Source organism: Lemur catta, chromosome 4, assembly GCF_020740605.2.
Source record: "Lemur catta isolate mLemCat1 chromosome 4, mLemCat1.pri, whole genome shotgun sequence".
Lineage (NCBI taxonomy): Eukaryota > Metazoa > Chordata > Mammalia > Primates > Lemuridae > Lemur > Lemur catta.
In genome coordinates this window covers 116,379,346-116,406,946 of record NC_059131.1, presented here as the reverse complement: position 1 = coordinate 116,406,946, position 27,601 = coordinate 116,379,346, and the positions used below count along the sequence as shown (strand labels likewise).

General features: G+C 41.1%; 1 protein-coding gene across 1 annotated transcript in view; it reads left to right on the top strand.

Moving 5' to 3' along the window:
- The first annotated feature begins 7,896 nt into the window (after positions 1 to 7,896).
- Positions 7,897 to 27,601, top strand: part of LOC123637497 (ankyrin repeat domain-containing protein 26-like) — a 57,351-nt gene continuing 37,646 nt past the window's right edge. The window contains exons 1-5 of the mRNA XM_045550654.1: positions 7,897 to 8,224; positions 9,265 to 9,383; positions 19,769 to 19,899; positions 23,366 to 23,480; positions 23,643 to 23,816. Of these exons, the coding sequence (XP_045406610.1) occupies positions 7,897 to 8,224; positions 9,265 to 9,383; positions 19,769 to 19,899; positions 23,366 to 23,480; positions 23,643 to 23,816 (867 nt within the window). The remainder of the gene's footprint in view (positions 8,225 to 9,264; positions 9,384 to 19,768; positions 19,900 to 23,365; positions 23,481 to 23,642; positions 23,817 to 27,601) is intronic.

The window sequence follows — 27,601 nt, the reverse complement described above, 5'->3', positions numbered from 1 at the left end:
TTATATATATATATATATATATATATATATATACATACACACACACACACGTGTATATATATATATATACGTGTGTATTTTTAGCTGTCCGTATAATTTCTTTTTCTATTTTTAGTAGAGACGGGGTCTCGCTCTTGCTCAGGCTGGTCTTGAACTCCTGAGCTCAAACAATCCGCCCGCCTCGGCCTCCCAGAGTGCTGGGATTACAGGCATGAGCCACCGCGCTGGCCAATCTCTAGAAGCTTTTTAGGAGACTTTGAACCTAAAATGAACTACCTGTTATTATGTAAATCTCTTACCCCTGGCAACCGATCACTGTACCTATAAATACTGATGTGAAACTTTACTGGTGGCCTCACAGTTCACAGGAACGCAGTGGGTTCTCCCAAGACTGCCCCTTTTTTCATAAATCTATTTTTTATAAAACTGTACTTTTGTCTCTGTGTATTCTTTTATTACCATATTCTATTATATTCTATTTTCTATTATTTCCTTATCTTTTGTGACGACCCCTGCCTGAGGGACCCGATTTTTTGCTGGGAGCGTAGCTAACTCCCTGCGAATTCACATGTAGGTTCACATGGATTTGCCTCCACCACAGCTTTCAGCTCATCATTAACCACTTTGGTCTCAGGTCACCCATGTGGCTCATTTTTGAGATTAAAATCACCAGAACAGAACTTCTGAAACCATCCACGTACCAAGTGTTCATCAGCCACATCCTTCCCAAACACTCTGGTGATACTTCAAGCTGTCTGCACTGCATTGGTTTGACAACAGAACTCATATTCAAAAATAACATAAATTTTTGACACAGCCATGGTTTCGTAAAAATTGATCTAAAAACAATTTGAAAGATAATCATAAGCCAAAATGTGTGTTTGAAAGGCTAAGGATGAACCTTTACAATAAGCATAAAACAAGAAGTTCAGAGTGAAATGTCCGAGATATCAATTGTCAGACTTAGTACTTAAGGAAATCAGACATTTCATACTTAATAAACTAATACATAGCTCCACTCTGCCCTATGTAGTTACGAAAATAAAACTAGAATGAATCGTCACTTGAAAACAGATATGTTCTCTAAGCAATAGCATGGACATGTGGCCCTGCCCTTGCGCTAGCTGGTCATAAAAATTCTCAAAGACCTTAGCAGGTTTTGCTGACAATAATGACTAGCCACAGACTTAGAATCCCCCCAGCACAGACCAGCAGGGTCAAGTCTGCAAGCACAACAGAAGCCCCCTTGGGCTCTGACAGTTACCAGAAACAAAGTCCACAACTCCCGGGCTCAGAGGCAGTTGTCACTCAGCGCATTTAGCCCCCTGGGCATCAGGTAGAGAACTGGATGCCATCTGAAGTGGAGGGTCACCTGTTCACCTGCACATCCTTGGCTCTGATGTGCATTTTCCCTTCCGTCCTTGGCGCCAGCCAGCCTATATTCCAATCACCTGGCTCGTATCAGGTTTCCCAACTTAGATTGAGAAATCTCATTTACTAAATGGAATATTTAGTATAAAAATAAAATGACTGTCTGTATACTGCACCAGTGTCAGTAGAAACTTAAAGGAAGTTAAAAATTTTATGAGTTTAGCTTTTGAAATTGTTAGGAGTAATGATGAAAGGCTAAGAAACTTTTTGAGAGGTATATACTTAAACTCTTTAGGTAGTGGCCCTTCTTAAACAAGAAAATTTGCTTGGTGCAAAGTCTTTGCTTTATTACTATAGGAGACAAGTAATAATACCATCTTGAACGTTCCATTCCATATACAAATCATTTTTTTAAAATTTTCTTGAGAGTAGAAGTGACTTTAGACTCAACGTGAAATCTATCTAAGAGACACTGAGTTGTTCACATATACCAAATGGACACAATATTTTGTATGTTGTAATCACTAAGCAAAAAGTTTACTCTTCAAAGAAACTGGAAGCAGGAAAATAGTTGCTATGTTTTTTGTTTTTCTTCTTTGAAATTAAGGGAAAGGTGGCCTTGTTCACAACCTACCTGCAGGAGGAAAATAAACTATCAAACAGAAAAAAGAGGAATAAAGTCACAACACATAATGGCCCCGTTGAAGAGAAAACTTACAGCACAGCGGACGCTTTGCTTTGTTTCATTAAATACCTGAAACTCAACTGACAGTCCTCAAGCCTAACTCGTTATCTCTAAGAGTTTCTTTCCCAGCCTTGAAGAGCCCTAAACAGACAACAGGGCTGCAGGCTCTTTGCCTCAGTTCCTGCCAGGACAGCTTTCAAGGACTCAGATAAAGCCAGCCTCACAGAGAAGCGGCAAAAAAAAAAAAAAAAAAAAAAAAAAAAAAAAAAATTGGAAAAAGCAAACACCTTGGCTCCACAGCTGCTTCTGTTATCCGTGTGCAGCTAAGGAAACAAGAAGCCATTTTTACCCTTTAAAACACCAAGCCCCTTTTCCTCAGCTGCCAGCACTTTCCACCTTCCTTCTTGCTGTGCCATTTTCCTTCTTTCTCTCCTTCTTTCTTTTTCAGAAAAGTAAGTAAACTTTTTACTTCTACATACCCTAAACTTTGCATGAGAAATCTTTCTGTGCCCATGCTGGGAGCACCTGGTGAATTCACCACTCTTACATTAACATTTGAATATTATCATATGAACTGAATGTCTGTGTACCTCCCCAAATTCAGATGTTGAAGTTCTAACACCCAATGTGATAGTATTAGGAAGTGGGTCTTTGAGATTAGGGAATGTGGGTGGAGCCCTTATCAACTGTACTACTGCCTTTACTAAAGGGACTTCAAAGACCTCCCTTGTCCCTTCAGCCCATGAGGACGTACCAAGAAGAACACCATCTATAAACCAGGAGGCAGGTCCTGTCCTTACCAGACACAGAAGCTGCTAATGCCTTGATCTTGGATTGCCCAGCCTCCAGAATGGTGAGAAATAAATTTCTACTGTTTATAAGCTACCCAGTTTACAGTCATTTGCTATAGCAGGCCTAATTGACTAAGATAGATACTAAATTATATTTATCTTGATTTTATTTTCCACTTTTTGGTTAAAGCGCTTAAAGTCCTATAATATAAAATGGTGCTTATAAATGAAATTTATGTTCCTGTGTTTACTGTTGAAGAAATGTTAATCAATTTTATTCAATTTGCATTTGAAACTTATTTTGGCACAAATGCATGCTCCAATTGTGCAGAAATTAAGAACTCAACAATAATGGCTATAATTAAAAAAATAAACCTGTCAACAAATGTTGAGGATATGGAGAAAATGGAGCCCTCACATATACCTGGTGGGAATGAAAATGGTGCATCCACTTTGGAACAAAATCTAGCAGTTCCTTAACCATTTGAGAATGGTTAAACACAGAGTTACGGTACGATCCAGCAATTTCATTCCCATGTATGTATACAGAAAACAGCATGATCCAGCAATTTCATTCCAACATATGTACACAAACACAAAACTAAGTTTTCTATCTCTCCCACTCACTACTCAACACAGAACACTTCTACAACCAAAATGTGAGGGGTCTGAACCCACCAACAACTACTTCTCTGGTGAACACTGACTGGGCATACCACAATTTAACTCAATTCTGACACTAACTGCAGTTAGGAGAGACCCCACAGATTGAGGGCTCAGTTCCACAAGATGGTACCCCTCAACCACTTGGGTCAACAACTGCAACCCCTGGGTTGTGACCTGTACTTCTGACAGACTGTGTATAAGTCAGGGTTCCCATGACCCCTCCTCAGGTTCAATAATCTCCTAGGATGCCTCATAGAACTTACGGAAATATTTATGTTCACTGGTTTATTATATCAATGAACGAGATGACAGCCAGCTGGAGATATGTAGGGCAAGGGTCAGCAAGGTTCATAAGCACAGGAGCTTCTGTCCCTGTGGAGCTGGGGTGTATGACCTCCCAGCACAAGGGTGTGTTCACTAACTGGGAAGCTCTACAAACCCCCCAGGGGTTCAGGGATTTTCATGGAGACTTTATCACGTAGGCATGATGGATTGTGAACTCCATTTCCTGCCCCTCCCCCCTCTCCAGAGCATGGTGTGTCAGGATAGGGGGCTGAAAGTTTCAAGCTTCTAATCATGGCTTGGTCTTTCTGGTGACCAGCCCCCATCCAGAATCTCAATAAGAGTCTCCTCATTAGAACAAAATACGCTCGTAACATCCAGGAAATTCCAAGAGATTTAGGAGGTCTGTGTCAGTAACCAGGGGCAGAGACCAATATAGATGTATTTCTCGTTATTTCACAAAAACAAATGAAAATGTATATCTCTACAAAAACTTGTACATGAACAGAAGCATTATGCACAATAGCTAGGGTGGAAACAACCCAGATGCCCATCGTCAACACAAGAATGGATAAAGAAAATGAGGTGTATCCATAAAATAGTATTCAGCCTTAGAAAGGAAGAAAATTCTGATATGTGTTACAACATGGATGAATCTTGAAAACATTAGGCAAGTGGAATAAGCCAGACACAAATAATAAAATATTGTATGATTTGACTTATGTGGGGTATGTGGAATAGGAAAATTTATATAGACATAAAGTAGAATACCGGTTACCAGGGCCTCAGGGGGAGGAAAGATGGAGAGTTATTTTTTGATGGGTACAGAGTGTTAATTTAGGATGATGTAAAATCACCAGAAATGAACAGTGGTGAGGGTTGGACAACAATATGCATGGACTTAACATGACTAAATTTATACCCAAAAAGGGTTAAAATGGTAAATTTTATGTTAGAAATATTGTACCACTATAATAAAACCTTAGAATAGCTTCATAGATATAAAACTTATAATTTTAGTACATCTACAGATCTTAATTTAGATTAATTTTAGTTAGTAAATTGTTGACCGGAAAAAAAATGCAGTACTGATACAAACTGTAACAGGGATGAACTTTGAAAACATACTGAGCGAAAGTAGCTAGTCATAGAGGACCATAGATTGCATGACTCCATTTTGATGAAATGTCTGGAAAGGATAAATCTATACAGACAAAGTAGATCACTGGTTGCCTAGGGCTGGAGGGGATGGAAGGTTGGAGGATTATGTCTACAAGGGGTGAGATTTTTTTTTTTTTAGAGTAAGAAAAATGTTCTAATGTGAGTTGTATTGATAAATATAAAACTTTACAAATACACAAAATGTCATTCAACTGCACAATTTAAACAGGTGAATTACATCTCAAAGGTATTTTTTATAAAGAAATACAGAAACTCTACAAGTATGTTAAATCTACTGATATCTAATTTGCTACAACTATTATAACATAGAAATGTTACTGACAAATGGTTGGTAGAAACTATGGGCAGCTGTACCCCTTTGTCCTCTCCTGTCATGATGATGCTTTGGGACAACCACACCCCCCAACCCTCCCAACTCCCCTGGCCCGAAACAATGAGCTCACAGGCCTGCACGTTCACACTCTGGCTCAGCAATGCTCTCCTCTCACTGGGGTCTCTTACCTGTCCAGAGAAGCTGCTGCTGGATGGTCCAGGGTGGCCCCATCTGGAATGATTCGCCTCACACCTCATCCCTCAGCCAGAGCCCAGGCACACGCTCGTAACAGTGGCACAGAAAAACACAAGTCTGTCCTGAGCCTCCTCAGGTGTCACAGCAGCAGGCAACCCATTGACCAGAACAAGTCACATGGCCTGACTCAGAGTCAAGGGTCCAGAGAGGCAGCGCTGTCTCTTCAATGGAAGGAACTGAGGAGTCTCCACGTGGAGAAGGGGATGCATCTGCGGAGGGTGAAGAATGGGGACCCCTGACACAGGAGCCTCCTGCAGCAGCTTATGTGACCGGCACAGGGTGTGCTCTGTAAAACGTTAAAGAGAACGGACATAAACATTTCCCAGTGTTACCCTCTTCCCGTTTTCACTTAAAGTTTCCCAAGAGACTTTAAAACATCTTGCTTTTTCAGTTTAATGATAGATATTAAATGATGGAAACATTTCATATTTTTATATTTTAGTTTGAATGGTTGCATAATTCAAGCAGTTTTAAAAGCAAGTAATGTCTAATTTGTAATGGCAAATTCTGGTATAAATGCCAGTGGCTAATACTGTGTGACACGAGCTTCATGACTTCCTTTTTAATTGTAAGAACTTTTAGCTTTTTCAAAGATACTTTTTAAAATGCTTTTCTAGATTTTCTACTTTTATCACAGAAATACATGCTTGCATTTAAAAGTATAAATTGGCATAAGGAAATGTTAACAACTACCCCCTATACACACAATTCCATTCTCCATTGATTTCTCCTTGATGTTTGTCTTTCTTCATGTTCATACACATAATCACAGGACTAAGATGAATATAATTATAGTATGATTTTGTTCTTCACTGTGCACTAGGTTAACATTTTGGATTTGCATTTTTCATTTCCAGAGAGTGGAAATGGCATCCTATTTTGCCTGTCTAAAATCAGTTTGAATCCTAAATGGCTCTTGTAAAGCACGGCCCTGAAGACACGCTTTTTGTTGCAATTGTCTCCACCCCATGGACTGTGAGTATGGCTTATGTTAATTAAATAACAAGGGCTCACCTGACAGCGTTGGCCTTCTATCCAGACATAAATCGAAAGGAAGGAAATTGTACTTTATCAGAGTTATTTTTTTCATTTTTAAGTGGTTGCTGTGGTTGATTTTTCGAGGGATTTGAAAGTGGTGGCTTGAAGTGGGGAACAGAAGCCCCTTCTAGCTAAATTCCTTAAGAAAAAGAAATAAAAGATATGTAAGTTGGGAAAGAAGAAATAAAATGCTCTCTGCTTACAGATAACTCAATTTTCTATGTAGAAAAAATCCCAAAGAACCAACAAAGTTTTCCTCTGTATGAGGAAAACTACAAAACCGTTGAAAGGAATCAAAATCTAAATAAATGAAGAGATTTTTCATGTTCATAGATAGGAGAACTAAATGTTAAGATGACAATTCTCTTACTTGATCTATAAATTCAAAACAATTCCAGTCAAAACATCAGCAAGTTATTTTGACAACTTGAAAGTGACAAACTCATTCTAAAGTTTATATGGAAAAGGTAAAAGACCCACAGTAGCCAACAATATCAGAGGGGAGGAACAAATTTGAAGGACTTGCAAATTGATCAACCGAACAGAATAGAGAACCCAGAAATAAAAGCACAGAAACATAGTCAATTGACCTTTTAGAAAAAGGCAAAGGCAGTGTAATGGAGGAAAGACAGCCTTTTCAAAAATGATGGTGGAACCCCTGCATATCTATATGCCAACAAAAGAAAAAAAGAAAAGCAAAAGAAAGAATCGAGACACAGTCCTTCCTCCTCAAAAATTAACTGAAAGTGAAATTTGGCCTAACTTTACAACTCATGTTATTTTTATTTGACAAACCCTCATAGTATACATGTATGGGGTGAACTGTCATGTTCTGATACATGTAGACAGTGTGGAATAACTGAACCAAGGTTGTTAACACATCCATCGGCCCACTCACCTATCATTTTTGTGGTGACACATCTGAAGTTACTATCTTAGCTATTTGGAAATCTACAATACGCTGTTACTGACTACAGTCGCCCTGCTGCGCACCGGATGTCACAACCGGGTCCTTCTGTGTGCACCCGGGTACCTGAGGCCCAACCCCGCCCCAACACCCCTCGGGCAATCATCATTCTACCCTCCACTTCCACGGCTCAACTTCTCAGACCTCAGTTAAAATACAAAATGTAAAACTTCCATAAAACACCACAGGAGAGAATACTGCTAGGTAACCTTGGGTTTGGCAATGACTTTTTAGATAACGCCACCAAAGTAAAATCCACGGAAGAAAACACTGGTACGTCTTTGCTAGTATCAAAAACTTCTGCCTGAGAAGGAAAGTATTAACAGAAGAGAGAAGCAAGCGAGGCATGGACTGGGAGTCAGTATTTGCAAGACACGCACCTTACCGGAGACACGCACTTAAGGGCGGTGGTGCGGCTGCCCACAGGCTGGGGGCGCGGCTGCAGCCACACACTCCTTCGCTGTCGCCGAAAACCCAGGGAGGCGCCGGCGTGCAGAGAAGGCGCATGCAGTGTCAGGGGTGCACAGGCCGTGCCAAGGAGGCGCAGGCACACAGAGGGGCATGGAGGCGGCGCCAGGGTGCAGGCGCACGGAGGAGGCGCGGGCGGCCCCAGGGTGCAGGTGCACGGAGGAGGCGCGAGCGGCCCCAGGCACAGGCGCAGGCGCACAGAGGAGGCACGGGCGGCCCCAGGGCGCAGGCGCACGGAGGAGGCGCGGGCGGCCCCAGGGCGCAGGCGCACGGAGGAGGCACGGGGCGGCCCCAGGGTGCAGGCGCACGGAGGAGGCGCGGGGCCAGCCCCAGGGTGCAGGCGCACGGAGGAGGCGCGGCGGCCCCAGGGCGCAGGCTCACGGAGGAGGCGTGAGCGGCCCCAGGGCGCAGGCGCACGGAGGAGGCGCGGGCGGCCCCCGGGCGCAGGCGCACGGAGGAGGCGCGGGCGGCCCCAGGGCGCAGGCGCACGGAGGAGGCGCGGGCGGCCCCCGGGCGCAGGCGCACGGAGGAGGCGCGGGCGGCCCCCGGGCGCAGGCGCACGGAGGAGGCGCGGGCGGCCCCCGGGCGCAGGCGCACGGAGGAGGCGCGGGCGGCCCCCGGGCGCAGGCGCACGGAGGAGGCGCGGGCGGCCCCAGGGCGCAGGCGCACGGAGGAGGCGCGGGCGGCCCCAGGGCGCAGGCGCACGGAGGAGGCGCGGGCGGCCCCAGGGCGCAGGCGCACGGAGGAGGCACGGGGCGGCCCCAGGGTGCAGGCGCACGGAGGAGGCGCGGGGCCAGCCCCAGGGTGCAGGCGCACGGAGGAGGCGCGGCGGCCCCAGGGCGCAGGCGCACGGAGGAGGCGCGGGCGGCCCCCGGGCGCAGGCGCACGGAGGAGGCGCGGGCGGCCCCAGGGCGCAGGCGCACGGAGGGGCGCGCGGGCGGCCCCAGGGCGCAGGTGCACGGAGGAGGCACGGGGCGGCCCCAGGGCGCAGGCGCACAGAGGGGTGCGCAGGCGGTGTCACGGAGGCGCAGGTGCATGGAGGCGGCCGCTGGATCAAGTGACTGAGGCGGCGGCTGAAGCGGCGGCGGTGGGAAGGACTCGCGTGGAGTTTCCCCAGCGCGGATCCGCTGCCCCGACAGGGAAGAGTAGGCGTCGGCGGCGTCCGTGGCGGCCTTGGCGGCGCTGCGGAGACGAAGACGGCGGGCGCAGAGATGAGCGCGTCGTGGCGGCCCCTCGGGCGGCTGAGGCGGCAGTGCTCGGAGGGGAGCACACGGCGGCGCTGTGACAGTGGGCGGGACCCCCTGGACGCTCCCCTGCGTGGACCATGTGGCGCTCGGGCACCGGGAGGAGGCGGCGCACCGTGAGGTGAGCGAGAGGGCCCGGAGCCCGGCCGGGCGCTGCTGCTGTGCACGCACCCCCCGGTCGGTCGTGCCCGCGGGGCCGGCGGCGCGCCGGGCTCGGTCACAGGCAGCCTTGGCCTCGCGGGTGGCGGTCGCCGTGCGGCGGCGCTGGAGGCTGTGGGCCCGGGACGCGGGAGGGTCGCGACCCCGCCCCTCCCCCGGCCGTCCCGCCCCGATGCCCAGACTCCGATTGAAGGCGGCGGTCAGAGCAGGGTGGCCTCGCGACTGGGCTCGTGGACCTGCCCTGGTCACGTGGAGGGGACGTGTCCCTGTCCGGGACGGGGGGCCGCCGTGGGTGGCACCTGCCCAGGAGCGCCTCTGTGGGCTGGCGCGCTGTGGCCGGGGGAGTTTCGCATGCCGCGGTTACAGTTACCCCAAGCGGGAAACTGTCCACTCGGCCCCAGACTCACCTGAAATTCATTTAGACGCAGAACTTGGGTGGGAGGGCAGGAGGGGATCACATGGTTAAAGCAGCACTCGGCACCAGACAGAGAGATTTAATGACAGTTTTGCTGAGGGCTCAGGGGTAGTACTAATTTCTTGAAGCAATTTTCTCTGGTAACCCGAATCTCCTCTCTCTTTATTTTTCAACACCCACTTTATTTTCTTGGGAAACTTATTTTTCCCTTAACTCTTTTCCTTCTCCACTTTCCGCAAAGAATCTGCTAACCAACACCTGTGACCTTATTTTCTTTAATTGTTAGTGCCCATGACAACATTGTGAATGGTGGCCTTGCTTGACCTTTTTGGATTTGTGGTGGTGTGTTAAATTGTCCTTGTTTAAATTATCTGCTTGAATTAGAGTCCCCGTTTTCCAGGTGGCTGTCCCCTTACTGCTAGTCCTGAAATCTTGCCTACTTGTGTCTGGGATTTTAACTTTGAGAGGAAGAGAGTGAATATGAATACGTGAAAAATAAGGTGATGTGTAATGATGGCACTTTGTATTTTTCACAGTACACTATAATTTACCACTGCAAAACAGTTTTGTAGGCTGTGCAAACTCACTTGGCCATTGACCAAAAGGGTTTGAAGGTGGAGTTGGTGTTTCTTTTTTTTTTGTAATTGCTGTTAAGACAGTTATTTAAGAAGGCTGAAGAAAAATTGGAAAAGTTTGAACTAGAAGAGAAGGAAAGAGGGTATAGTTTGAAGCGGATACAGGGTCGACAGAAGGCAGTCATCTGTGTAAGTCATCGGCTTTCTGATTCCTTAAGTCCAAAACTTAGGAAATCAATTTCTGATGTATATTGCATTTGCATCTTTTAGACATTTTGTATTGGCTGAAACGACTGAGTTTTTATTTGATCCCATAACATTTTTTTGTTTGAAATTTTATGTGTTTCAAAAACAGTAAAGAAAATTCTCGTTCATTACAGGTGCAGATTACCTGATGTGAAATCATAGTATTACAACTTTCAGTCTTCATTTACTAGAAGGATAAGGTTTTCTTTCATGCTCTCTATGCTAGGTTTGTATTATATGATGCTGTTCTCCATAACCCAAAGTTCAGTTAAATAGCTGATGCAGTTTTAAATGTAAAATAGTAGCAGGGGAGGAATCATTAGACATAGTCATTTTCTTTTCACAATTATTTGCTACAAACATGTGGCAATGTAACAAAACAGAGTTAGTGTCTCTCTGTATCCAAAAAGGATTTTACTGGTGATTCTCTGGTGGTGGTATATAGTTTTATGAGGCAAATTTTGATTATGAGGAGACAGATGTATTAGGACCAAACAAATGAAGAAATGACTTGCTAAAATGAAATAAAATATTTTATTTGCACTCAGCTTTTTGGAGACAAAATTTTTTCTTTTATAGGATTGTGTATAGTAAATAAACACCACAGCATCCTAAAGCAGTGTCTGATGAAGCTAACTGCCATGTTTTAGACCAGTAGTTACCCTCATTTACTTTAATGTAAAATTACTGAAAATGAAAACTAATATTTGTTTGGGACCAAAGACTCATCTTTTGGTTTCTAGTTTTATGGAAACTACAGAAACTGAAAGATTTAGAGATTTGTAGCTGCAGAAAAAAAATAGTGTTGAATGCTAATAATGTTGTGGGCACTGTGCTTTGTATGTGTTGTCTCATTTAATCCTCACACCAAACTTGTCAGGTAGATATCAGCATTTTATAAATGAGGAAACTTAAGCCTTAAAGATGAATGTAAACCCATTGTGAGTCAGGACTTGACGTAGGTCTGTCTGACTCTGGTTTGTATTCTTACTGACACTGTGCTCTACTTCTGCCTCTTTCCTCTTAACACTCTTTCATGGTATTGTGACTTGGAATGGGCCTTTGATGTTGATTTAGTAATATAGGGAGACCCAATTGCTGCCCCAAATTTATAAGTGGCTGATCATGTTGACAGAGTAGAGCTAATTAGCAGAATCTTTCCTAGTATTTGTGATTCTCTTTTGGTTACGGGTCAGAAACTTCCCTAGAGTCTACATAAGAATACCCTTCTTGTAGGTGAACAATCCAGTTTTAAAGCATTTCATTAATTTGAAAAAGACAGTCACTTATACACCTGTAGTCAAAAAGCAGTGTGTAAGTGAAGTCAGTGGCAGATGCCTGTAGTCCTAGCTACTGTAGAGGCTGAGGTGGGAGGATCCAGTCTAGCCAGGGGAACATGCTGAAACCCCGTCTCAATCAATCAATCAATGGCAGTGTGTAGCAGACCTGCAGTGTATACACACAGGTGCTTTAGATTTTTTTTGATCAGATTTTGTCTTTTCAGATTATCGGTGGCTTTAATGTAAGATTCTGGTATCGTTCAAGGCTTCTTTTTTATTTTTTTTATTTATTATTTATTTTTTTATTTCAGCTTATTATGGGGGTACAGAAGTTCAGGTTACATATATTGCCCTTGCCCCCCTATCCCCCAGAGTCTGAGCTTGAAGCGTGTCCATTCCCCAGACAGTGCACATCGCACTCACCATGTAGGTATACACCCATCCCTCCTTCCACCCCCCACCTCTGTCCGATACCCAATTGGTGTTATTCCCAAATGTGCACTTAGGTGATGATCAGGGAAACCAATTTGATGTGAGTACATGTGGTGCTTATTTTTCCATTCTTGGGATACCTCACTTAATAGAATGGGTTCCAACTCTCTCCAGGAGAACAAAAGAGATTCTATATCACCATTATTTCTTATAGCTGAGTAATACTCCATGGTGTACATATACCACATTTTTCTAATCCATTCATGAACTGATGGGCAGTTGGGTTGTTTCCACATCTTGGCAATTGTGAATTGTGTGGCTGTAAACCTTCGGGTACAGGTGTCTTTTTTATAGAATGACTTTCGTTCTTTGGGTAGATGCCCAACAATGGGATTTCTGGATCGAACGATAGGTCTACTTGAATCTGTTTAAGGTATCTCCATATTGCTTTCCACAAGGGTTGCACTAGTTTGCAGTCCCACCAGCAGTGTATGAGCGTTCTTGTGTCTCCGCATCCACGCCAACATGTGTTGTTTTGGGACTTTTTGATAAAGGCCATTCTCACCGGAACTAAGTGATGTCTCATTGTGGTTTTGATTTGCATTTCCTTGATGATTAGAGATGTTGAGCATTTTTTCGTATGTTTGTTAGCCATTCTTATATCTTCTTTTGAAAAATTGCTATTCATGTCGTTTGCACATTTTTTGATAGGGTTGTTTGATTTTTTCTTACTGATTTCCCTGAGTTCTAAGTAAATTCTTGTTATCAGTCCTTTATCTGACGTGTAGTATGTGAAAATTTTTTCCTATTTTGTAGGTTGTCTGTTTATTCTCGTGACTGTTTCTTTGGCTGTGCAGAAGCTTTCTAATATATTATAATCAGGTCCCATTCATTTATTTTTGTTGTTGCTGTGATTGCCTTAGGGGTCTTCCTCATAAATTCTTTGCCTAGGCCAATGTCTGTAAGAGTCTTTCCTACATTCTCTTCTAGAATTCTAATTGTTTCACACCTAAGGTTTAAGTCTGTTGTTATGCACCATGATTTGATTTTTGTGAGAGGTGAAAGCTGTGGGTCCTGTTTCAGTCTTCTACATGTGGCTATCCAATTTTCCCAGCACCATTTGTTGAATAAGGATTCTTGTCCCCAGAGTATGTTTTTGTCTGCTTTGTCAAAGATTAGATGGCTATATGAGGATGGTTTTATATTTGGATTTTCTGTTCTGTTCCACTGGTCTGTGTCCCTACACTTGTGCCAATACCAAGCAGTTTTAAGAACCACAGCCTTGTAGTATTGTTTGAAGTCTGGCAAATTAATACCTCCCATATTGTTTTTATTGCTTAAAATTGCTTTTGCTAAATGAGGTCTTCTCTGGTTCCATACAAAGCATCAAATTATTTTTTCTATATCTGTGAAAAATGATGTTGGTAATTTAATAGGGATTGCATTGAATCTGTAGATCACTTTGGGTAGTATAGACATTTTAACAATGTTGATTCTTCCGATCCACGAGCATGGTATGGTTTTCCACCTATTTACATGCTCTGCAATTTCCTTCCTCAGTGTTTCGTAGTTCTCCCTATGGAGGTCCTTTACCTCTTTAGTTAAATATATTCCTAGGTATTTTGTTTTGTTTGTTGCTATTTTGAAGGGTATTGAGTCCTTAATTTGGTTCTCCGATTAACTGTTATTGGCATATATGAATGCCTCCGATTTGTGTGTATTGATTTTGTAACCTGAGACTTTACTGAATTCATTGACCAATTCCAGGAGTCTCTTGGTTGAATCCTTGGGGTTTTCCAGATATAACATCATATCCTCAGCAAAGAGTGAGAGTTTGGTCTTTTCTTTCCCTGTTTGGACTTCCTTGATTCTGCTCTCTTGCCTGATAGCTCTCCAAAGGACTTCCAATACTATGTTGAAAAGTAATGGGGACAGTGGGCAGCCTTGTCTGGTTCCAGTTCTAAGTGGGAATGCTTTCAGTTTTTCCCCATTCAGTATGATGTTGGCTGTGGGTTTGTCATATATGGCTTGTATCATTTTTAGGTAGGTCCCGTCAATGCCTATTATGTTAAGCGTTATTATCGTAAAAGGATGTTGAATTTTGTCGAATGCTTTTTCTGCATCTATTGAGAGGATCATATGGTCCTTATTTTTGCTTCCATTTATGTGGTGAATTACATTTATATATTTGCGTATGTTAAACTATCCCTACATCTCTGGGATGAAGCCCACTTGGTTGTGATGGATTATTTTTTTGATAAGCACTTGGATTTGATTTGCTAGGATTTCATTGAGAATTTTTGCATCTATATTCATAAGAGATATTGGTCTGTAGTTTTCTTTTTTTGTTGCATCCTTTCCTGGTTTTGGTAGCAATGTTATCTTGGCTTGGTAAAACGTGTTGGGGAGAATTCCATCCTTCTCGATATTGGAGAATAGTTTATGTAGGATGGGCACCAGTTCTTCTTTGTAAGTGTGGTAAAATTCGGGTGTGAACCCATCTGGACCAGGGCTTTTCTTTTTGGGAAGGTTTTTTATTGCTGTTTCGATTTCAGTTCTTGCTATTGGTCTATTCAGGAATTCTATTTCTTCCTGGTTGAGCCTGGGAAGGCTATGTGTTTCTAAAAATTTGTCCATTTCCTCCACATTTTCCAGTTTGTGTGCATAAAGATTTTTGTAGAATTCATAGATGATATGTACCTCTGTGGCATCAGTTGTGATTTCTCCTTTCATGTTCCTGATGGAGGTTATTAGAGATTTTTCTTTTCTGCTCTTGGTTAGTTTAGCCAGAGGTGTATCTATTTTGTTTATCTTTTCAAAGAACCAACTTTTTGTTTTATTAATTTCCCTTATGATTTTTTTATTGTCCTTTTCATTTAGTTCTCATTTGATATTAATAATTTCTCATCTTCTGATGGGTTTGAGGTCGGTCTGTTCTTCTTTCTCCAGCTTTTTGAGTCTATTCATTAGGTTGTCTATTTGTGAGTTTTCTGTCTTTTTGATATAGGCATTTATGGAAATGAATTTTCCTCTCAGGACTGCTTTAGCTGTTTCCCACAGATTTTGATAAGTTGTGTCTCCTTTGTCGTTTAATTCAAAGAATCTTTCGATTTCTGTCTTGATTTCTTCATTTATAAAATATTCATTCAGGAGAAGGTTTTTTAATTTCCATGACTTTGAGTAGGAATGAGAATTTCTGTTAGGGTTAATTTCTACCTTTATTCCGCTGTGATCTGAGAAGATGCATGGTATAATTTCTATTTTTTAAAATTTTTTAAGACATACTTTATGTCCTAGGATATGATCAATCTTAGAGAATGTCCCATGAGCTGATGAGAAGAATGTATATTCAGTGGATTTTGGGTAGAATGTCCTATAGGTGTCAGTCAGGCCCATTTGTTCTAGCATTCTATTTAAGTCCATTATTTCTTTGTTTATTTTCTGTTTGGAGGATCTGTCCTGTAGTGTGAGTAGCGTGTTAAACTCTCCAACTATCAAAGTGCTGTTGTCTATCATTTTGTTCAAATCAAGTAGGGTTTGCTTTATGAATCTGGGTTCACCTAAGTTGGATGCATATATATTAAGTATAGTTATGTCTTCTTGTTGAATTGTAACCTTCACCAGTATATAGTAACCATCTTTGTCTTTCATTACTTTTATTGATTTAAAAACTAAGTTATCGGAGATTAAAACCACCATGCCAGCTTTCTTTTGGCTTCCATTTGCTTGAAATATCGATTTCCACCTGGGAAATGCAGCTGCCTGGGTTAAGCTGCCTGGGTTAAGCATGGCTGGAACGAGGTGGCACAAACAGGACTCCATCTCTCTCTTTTCATCTGCTGGCTTTAGTCTTGAGCAGAGCCTCCCAGAGTGGTCGGACGGGTGACCTCTGGCACTCCAGGCTAACATCCCCCCAGCTGCACAACCCCAGCAGACTGAACTCTTCCCTCCTGTTCGCACCAGCAAGACCCCCAAGGCTAACTTTTAATGTCCCAGCTTGGGCCACGTTGTCTATCCCCACAACAGCGGGGAGCGGATGTGAAAATCCTCATCTGCGGAATCTGAATTATGTGCCCACACTTGGCGCCAGGGAGTGAAGTCAGCGCATCCAGACTGCACGAATTCAGTGAGTCTAAATTATTTTCAGTCTAAATGCATCCTTGCAGGTTAGATGAGTTTCCTGAAGACAGCAGATACTTAGCTTTTATTTTTTTTAACCATTGGGCCAGTCTATGTCTCTTGAGTCGGGAATTCAATTCATTCACTTTTAATGAAAGAATTGATAAGTGAGATTGATTTTTGTTCCTCATGTTGGGTTGAATTTCATTATTCTGTTTTCTCACTTGAGCCATTGTGATAACTGGGTTTTTATCTTCTCTTGAGTAGTTGTATATTCGTGGGTCTTTCTTGTTCTGGTCCGTGTGTGTAGCTCTGTTTTGAGTACTTCTTGGAGAGCTGTTCTTGTCTTGGTGAATTCTCTGAGTTTGTATTTATCTGAGAATGTCTTAATTTCACCTTCATATATAAAGCTGAGCTTAGCCAGGTATAAGATTCTAGGCTGGGCATTATTCTGTTTCTGAAGAGTGAGAATGGGGCCCCAGTCTCTTCTTGCTTGTAAGGTTTCAGTTGAGAAATCTGGCATAATTCGGATGGATTTTCCTTTGTATGTTACTTGTTTCTTTCTCCTTACAGCTTGAAGAAGGGCCTCTTTAGTGGAAATTTTGGTCAGTCTGATAACTGCATGATGTTGACGTGGTGTCTTCCTATTTGGTATGACTCTCCCAGGGGTTCTTTGAGCTTCCTGAACCTGTATATCTAGAGTTTTGGCAAGGCCTGGGAAATATTCCTCAATTATGTCTTCAAATAGCTTATCCAACCCTTGCTTATTGTCTTCTTCACCCTCAGGAATGTCGATAACTCTCACGTTAGGCTTCTTCACATAATCCCACGTTTCTTGTAGATTCTGGACTTTTCTCATTTCTTTGCTCCATCTCTGTGACTGATTTATTTAATTGGAAAGTGTTATCTTCGATTCTGAGATTCTTTCTTCTGTTTGATCTACCCTGCTCTTGAGACTTTCCACTGTGTTTTGTAGCTCCCTGAATAAATTCTTCATTTCTAGGAGTTCAGTTTGATTTTTCTTCAATATTTTGATTTCTTTAGTGAATTTGTCTTCCAAGTCCTGGATCTTTTTTGTGATTTCTTTGTGTTGGTTATCCATTTTTTCTTGCATAATATTCAGCTTATTTATGATCCATTTTTTTTTTTTTTGAGACAGAGTCTCACTTTGTTGCTCGGGCTAGAGTGAGTGCCATGGCGACAGCCTAGCTCACAGCAACCTCAAACTCCTGGGTTTAAGCGATCCTCCTGCCTCAGCCTCCCGAGTAGCTGGGACTACAGGCATGCCCCACCATGCCCGGCTAATTTTTCTATATATATTTTTTAGCTGTCCATATAATTTCTTTCCATTTTTAGTAGAGATGGGGTCTAGCTTTTGCTCAGGCTGGTCTAGAACTCCTGAGCTCAAACAATTCACCCGTCTCGGCCTCCCAGAGTGCTAGGATTTCAGGCGTGAGCCACCGCGCCCGGCCAAAATAGTTCTTTTGAAGGGATTTCTTGCTAGCTATACCAGATTTTATTATGTAGGCATTACATATGACATAATTCATGTATATATGCATCAATATATCTAAATATATATATTGTGTGTGTATATATATATATATATATATACAGATAAAAATGGTCTTAAAGATTTCATTTTAGAATTTTAGTCATGAGATAGTAAAACATATAAACTCGCCAGTTTATAAAAACCAGTTGGATGTAAATCATTTTTTCTGACAAAATGGCATAAGGTTAAGATTTTTTTTAAGTAGGCCATCTTATAAACTCTGTGAACCCAATTTTGAGTAAAGCAGTTTGATTCAGTTATCAATATACTAGATTGTACAAACAACAGTTAACTGTGAAAATGTGACTGAAATATGTGAGAAGGCTGAAACTTATGAGTTTAAAACTCTTATGAGTTCTAACAAGGTCAGACAGTAGTTTCTTGGACTCATTCTTTGTCCTTGAAGATAATAATGTCACCATTTCCTTTAGTATAGGGAGGGTGTCTTTATAGGAATTTTACGTTTTACTTTTAAAACAAGTATGAATGGCAAGAATATTTCTTAAAAACTGCTGATTTTCAAGAGGGTTTCTGTTTTTGATAAGCAGTCTGCCAGAATAGTTAAAGCTTTTGTAAAAAGAAGAGTTTAGCTAAGGGAACGATTAAGAGGAGGAATTGTAAAAGGGGAAGAAGAAAGTCCCAGAAATAAGAGCCCAAGCCTGGTTTGAGATATTTTGTGGCCAGGCAATCTTTGGGTCTTGATTGATTTTTTTTTCAGCTTCAAGGTATCAATGAGATGTGCGTATCTTATTTAGAGTCTACAATTTTATAGCCATGGTCAGCAGAGAGAGACCAAAAGGCCACAGGAGTCTACCCCTTTCAGTTCCCTGTGACACTTCCTATATGACAAACACCAGGTCAGGGACTTTAACCAGACCCAGGCCCAAATGCCAACACCCAACAATGGGAAAGCTGTCTATTGTTCCAAATCTTGGAGGATCATATTTTATTCTACCTCTCCACTGACAGCCTCTTTTCCCACCACTCATACTGAAAAGCAATTGTCTGCACCAGCTTTAGGTATTCAAAACAGAAACACATTTTCTGATAGAAAGATTTGGAAAAATAGCTTTATTTAGAATCTGTAATTTTATAGCCATGGTCAGCAGAGAGTTCAGCTGGCTGTAAACCCATAGGCCCAGGGGTGCCACCCTCAGCGAGCCCGAGGCAGCCCCGGGGTGAGCTCCGCCAGGCCACGTAGGGGCCCGAGTTGCAGCCACACATGCAGGCCACGCGGCAGCAGGGACAGAACAGCCCCGAGTGGCGCGTTCTGGAGTGTGTCACCAAGGGGGGGAGGGGGAGGGGTGGGCGGTTTCCCGCTGGCAGTTGTGCGCATGCACAGTAACGGCTCATTCTCATGCGCACGTGAGCAGTTGCTTTAATGGTTCTGGCGGTGCCTGTGGTCGCTTGGCTGTGCTTGGCGCTGCCTGGCCATTTACAGCTGTCAGAAGTTGGAGACCGGGATTTCCCTTGCTGGAGGTCGTGGTCATATCGGGTTTTCTTCACTGCACTGGACTCCTGAGGCGGGGAATAGGCAGGGGTGGGCTGGGGTGGGGTGGGGGGTGAGAGTGGGCTGAGGTTCCCCCGAAGCCGGCAGCCACCACCATGAGGAAGATCTTCTGCTTCGGGGCAGACAAGGGCGGGCCGCCCTCCGGCCCCTCCAGCCACTGTGGCCAGACCAGGGTGGGCCTGGAAGGGGAGGCTGGTGACAGCGCCTTCCTGCAGCCACGGTACCACATCCGGAAGAAGGATCTCGGCCAAATCCACCAAGCTGCCAGCGCCGGTGACGTCGCGAAAGTGGAGCAGATCCTTTCGCTGAAGAAAAAGGTCTTGGATGCCAGAGATAAAAAGAAGAGGTAATGGGCGCAGCCATCCCGGGTTGGGGGCCAGGCAGGTGCGGGGGAGATGCCCTTCCCAGACTGGCAGTAGCCCAGGGTCCTGCTGGCGAGGGCACCCGGCTGTCCTGCCTGCGGGCTCCGCAGCACCTGGGATATGGCACCTGGGAGGGGTCCGGCACCAAGGCCAGCTTCATGGGCAGCAGCACAAAAACAGGACTTCAGCTGCTTCCCCATCCACTCATGATTCCCCTTCTAGGACAGCTTCTTGCCAGTTTTAGCTACTTAACTAGCACAAGTATACTGGGTGTTTGATTGTTAATGTACACATTTTAAATCATTATCTTATATACCTTATAGAAAGGTACATAGTGAGAGGAATAATAAGTATACTATAAATAATTCTGTGTTAAAACATCTTAGCAAGAAGTTCAATATCCATTTCATGTCACTGTACACCTATGAAAATGTGTTCTTTACTTAGGGAACTTAGAAGGAAAATTTGAAGTGGGTATATGGTACCATAGTCTTCAATAGGAAGACTCATTTTTCTGAGAATATGAGCTCTTTCTATTTTATCAGTTTTACATGAGCTAAATAAAAGTTATAAGGTTTCCAAATTTTTTAGTTAACATATGCTGTCTCGCTTTTACTATTGTGATGACATGAAGAAAAATTTTGTAATGGAGTAAGACTTGCTCTTCTAGGTATCCAAATGTGCTATGAATTTCCACAGATTAATCATTTATTAGCAGTTGAAGAGATAGATAAATGAATGGAACAGAATAGAAAATCTAGAAACACCCAAATGTATGAAAGAATTTAAAACTTGATGATGGTGACAAATCAAACATGATAAAAACTGACGTCTAATTTAAAATTGGGCAAAGTCCTTTTTTTGCAGATCTACAAGTGACCTACAAACATAAGAAAAAATATTAAGTGTCCCTGCTAAGAGAAGGATTTTAAGTTAAAAGAGAAATTAGATACTGTTAAGCTATCCACAAAGTTTGTCAGAATGAAGACATTAAATACTAATATTAAACATGGAAAATACTTATACTGGTGCTTACAGTTTATGTTGTTGATCTCTTTTCAAATAGACAACTTGGTGGTAACTACATACAAATGAGACTGACACGCTCCCTACTGCACTAAGGAGGCAACTGGAACTACACATTTAAAAATTGTGTATGCCCTTTACCCATCAGTTCCATTATACTAAAATATCCTCAAGAAATAGAGATCATACAATTTGTTTTTCTCAGCACTTAAAATAATAAGGTTTTAAGAGGAATGCATATGATGGATTTACAAATCAATTAGATTGTGTCCATAGATGGAATAATATGTCACCATAGAAGGTGGCATATATACATATGTGTGCTGACATGTAAAGAGTATTTAGGTATATCAAGTAAGAATAAAAGTCAATTTGATTATTATACATATGCACAAACACACTGTGGTGTTGTGTTAGCTTAAAATATGTACACAATATGATAAAATTTGTTATTTCTGGGCAATTAGGGTGTACGATTTGAAAGTTCTAGTAAAAGTTTGTCATTAAGGATATAATCCCTGGGAAGAGCCGTAATATGAATCTTGCACAGATAGAAGTAATTTCTTAATTTCTATGAATTAATTTTAAAATTATTTTGTGGATTGGAATATTCCACCAACTTTTATCCCTTCAGAAGTAAAGGGAATCTTTTCATCTGTGCTTGAAGATTTTATTACATACACAGTTTTTTAATGTGCATCTGTTTTGTTATATAATTTATTGCTTACATGCAAAAATTTTAGATTATTCATTATAATTTAGGTGTATCATTATGAAAACGAAAAATAGGAAATATAAATGTTACTATTACAAAGGTATAACTTTATAGGGGTCTTCTTTCAAAATATTTAACTCTTGTACTCTGTTTTCTCAATGCATTTATTCATCAAACATACTATGAAGACCTGTTATGTAACAGACGTATTCTACTAACTTTCAGGACACATCCATCCTTAAAACTATTTACCTGACCAGCCTGAGAAATTTGAGAAATTTAAAATTGGAGGATTAGGACTTAATTTCAGTTAAAGTCATTGCTCACTCCTTTCAAACAAAAGCATTTCTGAAGGTAGACAATTGTAAAAGATGACTTTAACTGCCCTTTTAAAATTTGTAACAGTATTAATTATTAACAGTAAACGTTCAAAATATCTGATTCTCACACAGTGTATAAATCTATATATTGAACAAATGAGGCATACCTATTCATTCGAATCCTGAGTTTCTTTTGGTCTGAAGTATTTGAAAATCAAAGTAAGAATTATTTGGTTTTAAAAATTTTGTTATTTCAACCTTCTTTTTCCATAGTACTTTTAAGAACTGAAACTTACATAAATGCCAGTGATATAACTAGAACTTCCATAGACCTATTGTATATGCCCTATTTCCCTTAATGTAACGCAGCATTGATTTTGTGATGTCCGGTTATTTTGCTTACCAATGAGATAATTTTTCTGTGCTGCCCATTGTAGTTGAAATAAATCATGAATAAAAGGTGCTGTTCCAGTATCAGTGATGTTAAAATGTGAGAAAATGAGCACCCTAGCATCACTGAAATACAATGTTATCTCTAGTCTTTAAATAAACCACAAAGTAGGTATAATTGCATTATTTTGCTTAATTAAAATGTTATCTTTGTTAAGCAGTAGTAATAATTACATTATGTAACAGTCATTGAGCTGTTATTTGCATTAGGAACTGTTCCACATACTTAGTACAGATTCTCATTTGAGCATCACAGTGATGTCCTATGAGATAGCTACTGTTTTTTTTCCCCTATTTTATTGAAGATGAAATTGAGGCACAGAAGGGCTAAGTGATAGATAATAAGTTTTTTTTTTTTTTTGAGACAGAGTCTCACTCTGTTGCCCAGGCTACAGTGCCATGGCATCAGCCTAGCTCACAGCAACCTCAAACTCCTGGGCTCAAGCAATCCTGCCTCAGCCTCCTAAGTAGCTGGGATTACAGGCATGTGCCACCATGCCTGGCTAATTTTTTCTATATATTTTTAGTTGTCCAGGTAATTTCTTTCTATTTTTAGTAGAGACAGGGTCTCACTCTTGCTCAAGCTGGTCTCAAACTCCTGAGCTCAAATGATCCACCTGCCTTGGCCTCCCAGAGTGCTAGGATTACAAGCATGAGCCACTGCGCCTGGTCAATAGCTAATAATTGATAGAGCTTAAAGTAGGATGCAAATCCAAGTTGAACTGACGCCAAAAGCCAATCTCTTTCTAATAGGCTGCTCTTTTATTAATCTAGTGAGGAATAGCAGCTAATAAATATTGTACTTTTTTCACAAGAAAATTAAATATTTGCTTTAAAGGTAGAAGAAAACATGCTGTTTAATATTTATAATTACATGAATCTTTGTATATTTTAAGATAGTGCACTACAATTTCCTAAAAATCTCTCTCACTTTCATAGGACTGCTCTCCATTTGGCCTGTGCCAATGGCCATCCAGAAGTAGTTACTGTCCTGGTGGACAGAAAATGCAAGCTCAATGTCCCCGACAGTGAAAAAAGGACAGCTCTGATTAAGGTATATAGCAGCCACCTTTTGCAGCATGAGATGGATTTCATTTCAATATACACAATAAAAATAAATTTGTTTCATTTAAATGTAACTAGTCGGTGGGATCTTTGGAATGTTTCTTTTGAACTGTTAGAATTTATGATCTATTTCTTGATCTGATACTGATAGGCGGTACAATGCCTGGAAGAGGAGTGTGCCACCATCCTGTTAGAACATGGTGCCAATCCGAATCACAGTGACGTGTATGGCAACACAGCTCTTCACTATGCTGTCTATGGCGACACCCCATCGATCGCAGCAAAGCTCCTTTCACATGGCGCAAATAAAGAAGCCATAAACAAGGTAGAGATCAATGAACTGTATTTGAAAAATATCAAACGTTGACATATGTAACTATCAATTTTCCATATTTGGAAGCTCAAACATTCCGCGAATGAAAATATTTTGAAATACCTTAATTGTTTTAAAATTTTACTTAAAATGTTTATACATTTAAAGAAGCATTAGAAGATGCAGTTTTCTTTTATACATTCATGGTTAATATTTGTGAAAACCCTGCATTTGTTAAAGGAAAACTTGTTAACTTTTTTTCCAAACAAGTGTTGTGTTTTTTTTGTTTGTTTGTTTTTTCTATTTAGTATAAAACAAGCCAGGGGAGCCAAATTTGCCCTGGAAATACGCTTTATCTTATAATTGAAAACTAAAGCATTATATAATAAATGGAATTCTTGCTGCTGCTGACAAGTTCCTTAGAAATGCAATTTATATCAAAGTGACTAATCTCTAATTGGCAAGTCGTAAGAGAAAGAAATGGAAAGGGAAAAAGAGAACAGTCAGAAATATGCTGGCCATTTGGAAATTAGGTAATTTGGGGAAAATACAATGAAGAGTTTTTTGTGTGTTTACTTGTCTGTTTGTTCTTCGTTTATATGTTTAGACAAAGTGCTCTTCAGTTTTACGGAAAGTAATTCTTAGTTTGGGAAAGAGTGTTAGGGAGTTGTAAACTTGCCCAGAAATCAGTGTTAGGAGGACTCTGAGGAAAGCAGATTGGCAGTGAATAGGTGGTGAGGATGTGGGAAAGACTTGAGAAGAGGGAAGAATATCCTGCTCTTGCCCAAACAGCCACTTATCCTCCTCTTGCAGAAACAGCCACTTCGACAAGACTCTACTAGAATTTCTTGTTGGGAAGGTGGAAGGTACAAAACTTATAAATAGCAAAATCAAGTTGCATTTTGAGTTTCTTAGTCCCTGTTCTAACCCTGTGCAGCAAGACTAAATGGAGTTTTCAGCAAATGACTCCATCTCTCACTATTTCCTGTTTGGGGCCAGATCTCCAAGTGATAAAGGGCCTTGGCCATGTGAGAGAGACAGGACACTGAAGTGACTGCCTGCTCTGCTAGTGCTCAGCTAGAGCTGTGTCACAGTGACCGGGGAACATTTTTTAACAATCTAGAAGTCTAGGCTCAGCCCTGCAGATTTTAATTTAGTAAATCTAAGAAGGCCTGGATATGTATATTGAAACAGATTTCCTCAAAGCTGGGTGCAGAAGCGTGTGCTTGTTGTCCCAGCTACCCTGGAGGGTTGAGGCAGGAGGATCACTTGAGCCCAGGAGTCTGAGTCCACCTGTGCAACATAGTCAGACCCTCTCTCTAGCCAATAAAAATACTTTTCTTGAGATTCTGATGCATTCCTACTTAACAACCACTGAATACATAAATATAATATAGAAATTCCCATGTTTCAAAAACATAAGAAATCTCCAGAAGAATTGGAGTTTGATAGATGCTACTTCCTTCAAATCTCTCCTTTCTAATAATATTAGCCTGACTTTATCTGCCTCTCTCTAGCTCTGTGGTTGAGCAGTTCCAAAGAATATTATTGGCAACATCTATCAGCTTATGGAATAACACCCGTTTCCTGCTGTTTAGCAATCATTCACTGCCAGTCAGAGGGTCTTTAGAAATCTGCTTATGGACAGTCTTTCAATAAGTAGTAACGGGCCCTTTTGGGATTTCACATTTCTTTGTTATCATTCAGAGGATTAGTTCAACAAATGTTTACTACAAGCAAGGCGTTCTCAATTAGCACAGTAGCAAATCTTGAATCTTTTATTCAGGTACAGCTGTATTATGGACTATCTCAGTATGTCTGTTAAGTTCATACAGCTTTGACGTAATGAGGATGGCAGTTTTAAACACTTAAAAGCATGAAGTTTCCAAGAACATAGAGAGGAATTCTTTTAATAATTTAGTTTTAGCAGTCTGTGAACTAGTTAACAATTTGGGTAACAATCTGGGAAAAATAAACACAAGTAGATAGTAAACGAATAGATGTTTGAAAAATTCTTGTTGTGGATATTATAAATCTTAATAGCAATTTTTATTCCATATTGGGGCTTGATATTTTGGCAAAACCTATGACACTAAAGAAAACAAAGATTTCACATGCAAGTACTTGCTTTATACATGACTATTTGGAAACATCATTAGTGAATTTTAGAACATGAGACTATAGTCAAAATGCAGCCCATAAGTAGGTTTACTTTGCCTCGATAAATTGAGTCTGCATGTAAAATTTGGGAGACATGCAGGAACCTGGGTTTCAGGCTTCCCTAAAGAGTCAAGCCTATTGTCCCTTGAGCTCATATGTTTGCTGTGCTGTGCAGAATCTTCCCCCTTTATACAAGGTGTATGTTCTCCAGTTTGCTACTGTGCCTATCTAGGTATTTCACAGGCTCAGGACATCTACTTGCCTACCTAAGCACTTGAGAGGACAAAGCTTGTTTTTTAGTATTTTTTGAAATAATTTCAAGGTTTTCAAGACAGTTTATACTTGTTTAGAATGTATGTCATCTATATTATAATATACATTTATCCATTAGTAATATGGTTGGATTTTAGAATATAGAAATGTTTTTAAAAAATCAATTTTTTATTATATATACCATAAAAAATGATCTTCGTATTGGAATACCTATAAGCTTTTTAGGTTACCCATGGTGAGAACACTGAATCCTAACCACTAGACCACCAGGGAACTTTACCCATGGTTATAGTTGGCTAGGCTGTGTGTAATGAAGACAGCATTATATCTTTCTCCTCAGCATAAACTCTATAAAATGCAAATGATTTAGTGGCTTCCATTGTGCTAGCAATAATCCATATAGGTCAGTATTAGAACTCTAATTGATAAGCCATTATATTTTTATTTCTGATTTATATTTTGCATGAAGTAAAAACCAACTGGAGTACCAATTAAAATAGAAATCAGAATACAAGTGGATTAAAATAAAGCAGATAGGCATTAGCATCTCAGGATCATCAGGATAATTGAGGAAAAAAATCATAGTGAGCCTTCTAATAACTAAGATAAAAATCTGTCACCTTGTCACAGGAGAAACAACATGGACCATGAAATAATGAGTTGAAATTCATTTGAAACCTCTCTCTTTTATTCAGAGCCCATTTCCTTAGTGACCCTTTGGAGAAGGAGTACCTGACATTGGTACCCTGGGGTCCTACGCTACTGTTAGAAGAGAATCACAGGAGTTTGTATCACCTGGAGGAAACCTCCACATTCACTGGAAAGTTCTTAAAACTGTATCTCTAAAGATTTAATTCTTCACATGTTGTTTACCAAAAAAACTAAATAATAATAATACTTGTCAAATAGAGATCAGGCAAAGCTTGAGAGATTTCTTTAATACTGGACATATGATGCACAGTTTTGCACTACTTCTCTAGCCTGGATGGTCATGGAATCTTCCTTTTGGGATACAGTGTTTAACTTATGGTATCTAAATACTCTTTGGAATATCATGTAAAAAACGTTGCTGTAGGTACAATAATTGATATTAATTCAATAAAAATGCTTGAAGCATTTACTACTACATCTTAGGGTTTGGGAATATGGAGATAAAAGATACAGCCCCTGCCCCCAAGAAGCTCTTGGTTTAGATGGAAAACAATAAATTAAGTACAGCATATCATGGTAAATGTTGTGATAGAAACAAAGATTCTTAGAACCCAGAAACGTTTGAAATGAGTTTTGGAGATGGCAGGAGTTAGCCTGGAGAGGCAGAGGAGGGGAGTTTCTAAGGGAAGGAGCAGAACAGATGGGTGAGTGGA